Source organism: Cydia splendana, chromosome 5, assembly GCF_910591565.1.
Source record: "Cydia splendana chromosome 5, ilCydSple1.2, whole genome shotgun sequence".
Taxonomy (NCBI): domain Eukaryota; kingdom Metazoa; phylum Arthropoda; class Insecta; order Lepidoptera; family Tortricidae; genus Cydia; species Cydia splendana.
The window spans coordinates 16,325,110-16,334,481 of NC_085964.1; the positions used below are offsets into that span (position 1 = coordinate 16,325,110).

The 9,372-nt window shown below is 41.4% G+C and overlaps 1 protein-coding gene across 1 annotated transcript in view; it reads left to right on the forward strand.

Moving 5' to 3' along the window:
- Positions 1–9,372, forward strand: part of LOC134790839 (dedicator of cytokinesis protein 9) — a 56,981-nt gene that overhangs the window by 19,749 nt on the left and 27,860 nt on the right. The window contains exons 19-29 of the mRNA XM_063761806.1: positions 81–240; positions 1,134–1,373; positions 1,831–1,951; positions 3,266–3,409; positions 3,820–4,037; positions 4,417–4,653; positions 5,550–5,710; positions 6,821–6,941; positions 7,452–7,550; positions 8,040–8,170; positions 8,517–8,658. Of these exons, the coding sequence (XP_063617876.1) occupies positions 81–240; positions 1,134–1,373; positions 1,831–1,951; positions 3,266–3,409; positions 3,820–4,037; positions 4,417–4,653; positions 5,550–5,710; positions 6,821–6,941; positions 7,452–7,550; positions 8,040–8,170; positions 8,517–8,658 (1,774 nt within the window). The remainder of the gene's footprint in view (positions 1–80; positions 241–1,133; positions 1,374–1,830; positions 1,952–3,265; positions 3,410–3,819; positions 4,038–4,416; positions 4,654–5,549; positions 5,711–6,820; positions 6,942–7,451; positions 7,551–8,039; positions 8,171–8,516; positions 8,659–9,372) is intronic.

Consider the following 9,372-nt stretch of genomic DNA (forward strand, 5'->3'; position numbering starts at 1 on the left):
CGATTCACACATTAAGTTTCATGAAAACATATCAGGGAAAACAATAGTCCGGTGTTTTATTTTTATAAAAACGTTTTCAGGTGGAGCAATCCCTCCGAGAGGCGCCTCAAAAACGGCGCACGGCCCTGGGCGTGCTTCGCGCCCTACTCACCAAGCACGAACACGACGATCGCTACCGATCGCGGCAGTGCCGCGCACGCCTCGCGCAGCTCTACGCGCCCTGGCTCACTGTCGTGCGAGGTCAGTTGTGTCCTAGTGTGCATGCGTTTGGGCATTTTCATTTTAACTTGTACCAGGGGTGCGAAACCTCTGACTTCGGCCAAACTCGGCTCCGCTCGGCTCAGCATTGCTCCGAGCAATTATTAGGGTTGACACAACTTGACGTCCCTTTGCTTGCACGACCACAGATAAGTTAATGGCTTGAATTTTGACAACCCTAAATAGCCGAAAGGGATAGTGCCTTATATTAGAATTGGACAGCATGATTCGACCCTGAACCGCTGTCAAACTTCGGTTTTGTAGGAAGTTTCCTTTCTGTACGGCAGTACTATTATTTATTCTGTGCTTGTACTTTACGCGACTTAAGTCGTGTTTCAGTAACGTCTAACCTTCACATTCCTGACATGTATGAAGTGTATGGGGTTTGACATTGACCGACAGTTTTGTGACGATTGCTAACCGGCCGTTAATGGTACACAGTTAAGTGAAAATGCCCAGATGGGGATTTCTCGCTCTTTCTCTGGGGTTGGGTAATTCCCGACAGTAGCATCAGACATGGCGCTCGGTACTAAGTGTGATTAGATAATGGCAATGCTCGCTGTGCTGGATCATTCGAGATCAACTTGACTTTAGTATATTGCATGTTTAGATCATTATTGATGGAGTAGTTCCACCGAAAAGCGCTCTGATGTTGCGCACGAACCCTAGGTGTACTTCACTCTCTATCCCTCGTATTCGTAGATTTTATTAAAGCTTTTTATTAGGAACGATAGCTCTTATTCTTAATACATAAATAGATTTTATACTGATTAGTCTAGATCACGTATCATATTCAAGAATTACAACTAGAGAAATCATGTTCCTATTTTACCTGTTTAATTTTATTTGCTTCATCAATACTTTCTCCATTATAGACAACGCCCACCGCCTAGTAACCAAAACTCTAGCCAGTCCAGTATTAGAAAATGGCCATGACAAAGTCGATGGAGACGCGACCGTCAACCCAATCATCAACAATACGAATAAAGACGTTGCGTCTGCAAATAGCACGCCCCGAAGAAACCGGCTCACTCTACACTTTGACCACACGCCAGTAAGGAATTCTGCACATTTCAAAGATCCGCCGGTCGTGCAAATTAACAGTTACGGCAAAGGTTAGTATGTTTCTAACTTCCTTGTTGCTTGCTACACTTGTTTGTCTTCAAATGTTTAGTAAAATGGTTTTGGAAATGTCGCCCTGTTTCTAACGCACACTGTCAGTGTCACAATTTTCAGTAAATATTTACATATACACATGTATCCTTTACGGACTAGTCAATCTTTTGCGCGACGATTGCAGCAGCGAGCGAGGGTGAGATGTGAATATGAACAAGAGGACGGTGCTGTCTCGCTCAGACGAATTCTCATATATCGTTCGCCGCTGCTACTTCGTGACCCTTAACCTTTTGAACGTGAAAGTTGCCTAAAGTTGTCATGACATTGGAATTGAGCAAAGCTATAAAGGTTTATATTTATTTTGACATTCCACTTGACGAATACCGGTCAAAGGGTTAACTTCAAGTGCATTTACATCACTGTATAAGCTATCTAGTATGCACTTGTGTGTTGTAGATAACGCAAACAATGCGTCACAAAGCTCTCTAGAGTCCGTGTCGACCATGTCGGGCGGAGACTCGCTCCCCAGGAACGCCGGCCGGTTGGACTTGAGCGATATCGGGGATCAAGTCAATAGGTAACCACAATAACACACATTCGAATCGCACCAAACATATAGTCGCCTCCGAACATGGGTACACCGCGCATTCGCGCAATAGTATTTTATACAATCGTGATATAATAGAGAGCTTTTCAGTCGAGTACCGTGTTTAGGCAACGAAGCTTGCTGAGTTGTCTAAGTAAGGTACGAGATTGTAAACAATACTTTTTCTACGCGTCAACAAAAATAATACTTTAAACTAGTAGAATCATACAAACAAATCAAACCAAAAGCTATACGCGAGCAGCTGCGATACCTTCATACTGGTACGCGGCCCGGCGGGCTGGTCAACAACACCTTCTCGTAACTCATGAGGCCCTGGTACTTGCTCCGCGCTAAATTCAATTTATAGACAGTTGTTTTCTCGATTTCGGCCACCGTAGCCTATGGAGACCATAGATATGGAGACTAACAAGCAACGCTAAGTGGTTTTCGTAGTCTATGGATGTTGCTATATCAAGGGTGTCACATGCGCGTTTCTGACTTATGAAGCAATTGTTTCTACTATACAACCTAAAATAAATAATTATTTTGAGCTCTGGTTTTGTTTCGTCCTCTTGATCGCGGCGAGCTCAATTTCATTATAGTTGACTAAACTGTATCGAAATGAATATTATAGTTGAGTTGGGAGCCCATACATTAAAAATACCCAATAGCAGTTTGGTATAAGAAATCTTAATTCAAGAATTACAGTCTAGTCGACGAGTAGAAAAAAGCAATTATATATAAGTATGCGGTACGAAAACCTATTTCATGCCATGCATTTGGGAAGATACGGCCACGTGTTGAGTGTTGTTAACATCAGAGATGACTAAATGTTTGGCACAGCACACATCTAAATTTACGGTTGCAGTGAAACTTTTCTTACTTGTACAAATCTAATAATTACAACTACCCAAATAACACCATACATTATATTTCTATAAAAAAAAGTATTTTAGATTTTTTTGTAAATATAACTAGGTAAGCATGCTACTACGTTTCCCTGCAACCGCCGCCACACAACATCAAGAATACGGGAACTGACCATTTGCAAGCCTTGTAACGAGATTATGTCTATATTAGTCAGTAAAGTCAATTTTGTTATATGTAGATCTCGCAATTTAAGAAGTGTTATGGAACACACAGGGAAAGAAAGCCCCTAAACGTTACATGGAGATAACTGTGTCATGACTTTATTTTCTATATATACGTGGTCTCTTACGTTGCGATACCTATGGTACCTGCATCAAGCTGAATTAAACCTTACGTCCCCGTACTAAAGCGTGTATTCGTCCTGTGTGTGTCCAGATTTGGTGTGATGTCCGCGGAGGAGGTGCGCGATGTGCTTTTGTGTTTCCTGTTTGTGTTGAAGTACCTAGACGAGGAAAGGCTCGTGGAGTGGTGGAAGACGCATACCACGGCGCAGCAGCAAGCGTTTTTCAATGTTTTAGAGTAAGTTTTGTGTATCACTCATGTGTTTTTAGAGTTAGTTTGTAGAAAGTTATATACGCACATGTTTGCTCGTTAAATCTCCCTAAACTTCGTAAACTCGTGCCTCGTAACCTACTTGGCTATTTTTTTTATCAAGCAGAAACGTCTGTCAGCGATACTACATTTTTTTTTAATTAAAGGTAAAATGGAAATAAATCACCTCCGGCAGGATTCGAACCTCCCGAGGAGTTATAGTTTTTTTTATCCATAACTCCCGAGGGAACAACATAGGCCTTTGTCGTTCAGTACACCCGTATGAAATAAGATCCTTTTCGAGCAAGTGTGATGAAAATATACTTACTAATCCGCAATAATTTGATATGTTCTTTTCTTCCTGCGATATCACTCTGACAAGCCCCTTTTGTTTATAGAATATGCGCAGAACAATTCCAGTACATCGGCCGCAAGCGCATCCTGTCCGAACTAAAGGCGAGCACGCCCGACTGCAACGGCAAGCAGAAGCCGCTCAAAGCTAGAACGTTGCCGGCTAGGATGAGCCCACCGGACTTCTCGAAGGAACCGCCTATTATCGTCGAGAAGAATAATACCGTGAATAGGGAGAATCTCGCTACTGCGACCGTTACCTCTGGTAAGAATTAGTTTAGTGCTCTTAGTCTAATGTTCGTAGTGTATGTATAGAGTAAACTGTACGGCAAACCGAAGCCGCTCAAAGCTAGAACGTTGCCGGCTAGGATGAGCCCACCGGACTTCTCGAAGGAACCGCCTATTATCGTCGAGAAGAATAATACCGTGAATAGGGAGAATCTTGCTACTGCGACCGTTACCTGTGGTAAGAATTAGTTTAGTGCTTTTAGTCTTATGTTCGTACTGTATGAATAGAGTAAACTGTACGGCAAACCGAAGCCGCTCAAAGCTCAAACGTCGCCCGTTAGGCTTGTCAATTGGCTTGAAGTCATGTATAACTTTTGTTAAATGTACTTTTGAATTGTATTTATTTTCCCCTACAGAGTTAGAAACCATAGCAGATCACGCCGTAGTATCCGCCGGCTGCCTAGCCACCGAGGTCGGCCTCACCATAATAGACCGCACCTGTCTCTTCACGAAGAACCTGGGCGCGGCCGAAGGGGCCGCGGCCCGGCCTTATCTCAGGCTACTGCAGTTCCCTCAGAGCGAAACGCTTTATAAGCACCTGTTTGCTGCCCTGAGGGCTTATATCAATCAATTCTCGGAGACGTTGTTTGAAGGTAAGATATAACCTCGCTTTTTCTTAGTATTCAACACATATCTAAACATAATCCTTGGAAATCGGTCTCACCATAATCGGCCACACCTGCCTCTTCAAGAAGAACCTGAGGCTACTGCAGTTCCCTCAGAAAGAATCGCTTTTTAAGCACCTGTTTGTGGCCTTAGGGCTTATATCAATCAGTTCTCGGAGACTTCGGTTGAAGGTAACATATATATAGGAGGACTTGTACTTGTAAATTAAAAAATTCTTCCACAAGGAGCATATGATTTGTAACAAGAAAAAAAATTAAGCGGCTCTCTCAAAAGGAATAAACTGGTTGTGAGCCATTTGAAGTTCGCTTGTAAGCTCAGGTAAGTACCTCGGGTCTCGGCCTCGGGTAAAACGCGCCTTTTTAGGGTTCCGTACCCAAAGGGTAAAACGGGACCCTATTACTAAGACTTCGCTGTCCGTCCGTCCGTCCGTCCGTCCATCCGTCCGTCCGTCCGTCCGTCTGTCACCAGGCTGTATCTCACGAACCGTGATAGCTAGACAGTTGAAATTTTCACAGATGATGTATTTCTGTTGCCGCTATAACAACAAATACTAAAAACAGAATAAAATAAAGATTTAAATGGGGCTCCCATACAACAACAAACGTGATTTTTGACCAAAGTTAAGCAACGTCGGGAGTGGTCAGTACTTGGATGGGTGACCGTTTTTTTTTTGCTTTTTTTTTTGTTTTTTTTTTTAATATGGTACGGAACCCTTCGTGCGCGAGTCCGACTCGCACTTGCCCGATTTTTTAATTTTCTGCGACGGTTGCCTAGAACTCGGCAGATTCGCCCCTCAGATGTGCTCCTCGTGTGTAAGTTCTTATCAACAAGATAGCAGTTACATTCAAATTTGTATTGACAGGTGGCAGCACATTATGCGCGGGCGTTGTAAGCGCCGTAGTGAGGCTGTGCGAGGCGCGTGCGGCGTGGCTGCGGCGCGAGGCAGCGGCCGCGCTGTACCTGCTCATGCGGGCCAACTACCAGCACGGCGGCGGCGGCAGTCTCACCCGCGTACACTTACAGGTAAATATAGGATTGTTGTTGGAGGTTGTGAGGATGCCATAAGGACAATGCTATACGCAGGCGTTGTCAGTGATGTAGTGGATACGGCTTGCGCCAGGGGCCCGTCTCTCAAAAGCTTGTAACTTGTAATACAAGCGGATGTCACTTTTTGGCAGCTTTTGTTAGAAAGGGACTTCCACTTGTATTACATGTTACAAGCTTTTGAGAAACGGCCCCAGGTATACTCGTTATGACGAAGTCAGGTCAGAATGAAATAGTCTATCTCCATTACTGTCAAACTTGTTATTTATTCATATTCATATTCATTTATTTACTAATAAAAGTTTTTGGATTGCTTTATTTGAATTGCTTTATTTGCTTTATTTATAATAAACCCCACTTTGTTCTCCTATCGCAAGATAATCACAGGTTTCTACAAAAACATGTCATTTGTTATTAGAGGCCTTTTTGGGTTGGCAGAATTACATAGTCCGTAACTAAAATTTGATATATACATGTATGTATGTACTTGTATGATAAATCTGCTTACTGCTTTTTGTTTATTTAAGCTTGTTATAATATAAATCTAAGCAAAATTGTTAATGTTAATAACAGTGTAACAGGCATAAACATGTAGCATATAAACTTAAACTATAAATATATAGGACGTATGTATCGGCACACAAATTACAAAATACTCGACATACATATACCTACTACATAACATATGTACCTACCTAGTTTTCGCAACAATTAAGATTCATTTGTCAATAACATGTTTCGGTTTTCCTCGTCAACTGTGATTGGACCAATGACCTCAGCCTCACCAAAACGCGGTAAATCGATCAGTGCATGGGACAATGACAAGCGCTAACGGTACTTTAGCAGTTCTCTTATTTTACTCGGCTACCGATATTTTACGAGATCATTGTTCAGTTGTCTTCTTTTCATTGAGTTACAAGTACGTTAAGATTTTCTAAGAAATTCTAATTTGTTTATCGGTTATAAATAATGTAATTCAATTATATTTTTAAAACACGCTTTTTTGTTTCGATGTCTAGTGAGAGTAGTGAGCCTTGATATATTTATATAACTTATATAAGCTTCTCAAATAATTTATTTATTCCGTAGGTCATCATAGCAGTCTCTAAGCTACTCGATACATCGACGGCTCTCAACTGCAAACGTTTTCAAGAATCTTTGTCTGTGATAAATTGTTTCGCCACCGGCGACAAGGCGATGAAGGGGACAGGTATGTTTGTATTATGCTCTGCATTTTATAGTCATGGTTTAGATTGTTCATTGAACTTTTTTATAATATTTGATTCAAAGGGTCAAAGCATGTCCCTGATAATTAAATATTTATATGTCATTGCAATAAAACATTGGCAAATTTGATAATATTCGTCAATGTTATTGTTACGTCCTGTAAAAGTAAAGTGTGAGTGAAACTCGCGGAAAAATGATACCTAATAAAAACTACAAAATACCTTGGCAATACGAAGTGTTTTTTTTAGCGAATAGTATAGATACTGAGTAATTTTTACTATGTGATCAACCCCGAAATCACAAAAAAAATTTTGGCTCCCCATAGAAAACATCGACATTTTTTCAGCCAAAATGTACTAAATATTTTTTATCGCTATTTCTAGGTTGGTCCCATGGTTCAAAGTTGCTCACGTGACCTATAAATTCTGCTCGCAAAGTATACTAGATGTATGACATTGATCGTTAGACAGAATATAGAATGTTGGTTTCACAGGGTTGTCAACGGAGGTGGCGGAGTTGATGCGCCGCGTGCGCACCGTGGTCGGGGCGCGGGCCAGACTCGCTGGCGTCGGCGGCAGTGGAGGCGCGGCGGGTAATTTGATTACATAGGCCTTCTGTAGCTGCTCCAGTGTACTTCTTTGATGCCTACGTTTGTGTCAACTTCCAGAAATTGCAAAATCTCTTATAGCTTAATGTAAAACTGTGTGAAAACCTCGTGTGGGGCGTTGACGCGTTCGCTGAGATCTCTGTGAATATCCCCAAAAATGAGACATGGCTCAAAAAAATCTTATCATACGTCAAATTATAGGTACTCCTTCTTGAAAATTCGGGCTTAAAGCTTTGTTCTTAATGAAGTTAAAAGGTAGTCGAAAATGCACTGAATTGTTTCGAGAAAGGAAAGGATGTTTAATTCAGACTACGCATTAACAATCAGTATACTAGAGTCAGCACCGACATAGCAATGATATAGTGGCAGCACCACTATAATCATAATGTTTTTATGGGAATTTGATATTTAGTCGCTTGCCAAACGTGTGCAGAGTTAACTTGGACAGGCTACCACAATTATTTATTTATATAGGAGCGGGCAGTGTGCATTTAGCGGAGCTACAGCATGCGCTTGCAGCGTCTTGCCGCGCGACGCCGCGCTTGCGGCACGCATGGCTGGCCACACTGGCTGAACACAACGCAAGGCAGGGCGACCATGATGAGGTACTTGTTTTATGTATACATTCCCCATCAGATAAATTATTGATAATTTTAGGTCATAGTAAGCGGTTTGTCACTATAAGCGAAGTCATCTTATCCGAATTTATCACAAAGAATGTTATAAGAAAACGAAACTTCCCACAGTAATTACGTCATAGTAAGCGGTTGGTCAGTATAAGCGGAGTCATAATAAACGGATTCTACTGTACCTACAATTTTATTTTTCTACAATTTGCAAAGCTACATGTTGCGTTTGAGTATCAAACTCATTCGGAAGGTATGTTTAATTTTTCATGACTCAGAGCAAAAGACTTTATCCTATCTAACTAACATAACCAATTTTTTTTAGGCTATGTGCTGTCAACTTCACATCGCAGCACTGATATCCGAATACCTGAAGCTGCGTGGAAACCTCGCGTGGGGCGCTGACGCCTTCGCCGAGATCTCCATGAATATCCCCAAAGACGAGACCGGGCTCAAAATAGACGAAGGTAAGTCCCACGAGCTAATATACCATGAAATGAAGAGAAGAGAGAGGAAATAGTTATTTACGATACAAGTGCGGAAAAGACGAAATTCGAAACGAGTGGCGATAAATTAAAACACGACCGAAGGGAGTGTTTTAAATCGACACGAGTTGCGAATTACCTATTCGCACGTGTATCGTACAACGTTTTACAGTACATATGGCCCTTTAAACTTTTGACATACGCACGAAAAGTGCTATTTTACGCACTAGTGCGGGAAAATAGGACCATATGTACTGTAAAGGATTTTTTTATCGTTTCAAAGTCCCTGTAGTTGCAGAATTTTCTTTTCAGGCAATAAGCTTATTTTAAAATTGTGGTACAGCCAACAGCAGAAATAACTAAGCAAACCAGGGGTTTGAAAATTATTCCCTCTTGAATAATTTTCAAACCCCTGGCTGGCGTAAAGCCGGGAGATTAGAAGTGGACAAAAGATATGAAAGATAGAAATTGCGCTTACATAAACCGAAAGTGAACGAAATTTGAACCTCGGCAGATAGCTCATAATGATGGTTTCGTCACCATTTACGTAATTACTAAATTCAAAGACAAACACAATGCGTAGGCAGCCTCTCTTACCATCTATGTACTGTATTCTTTGCAATCCAATTTGTTATCACCATAAGAAGTAGCCCCATATAATTTCAAAGTATAAATCAGCAGAAATCTTATTGTTTT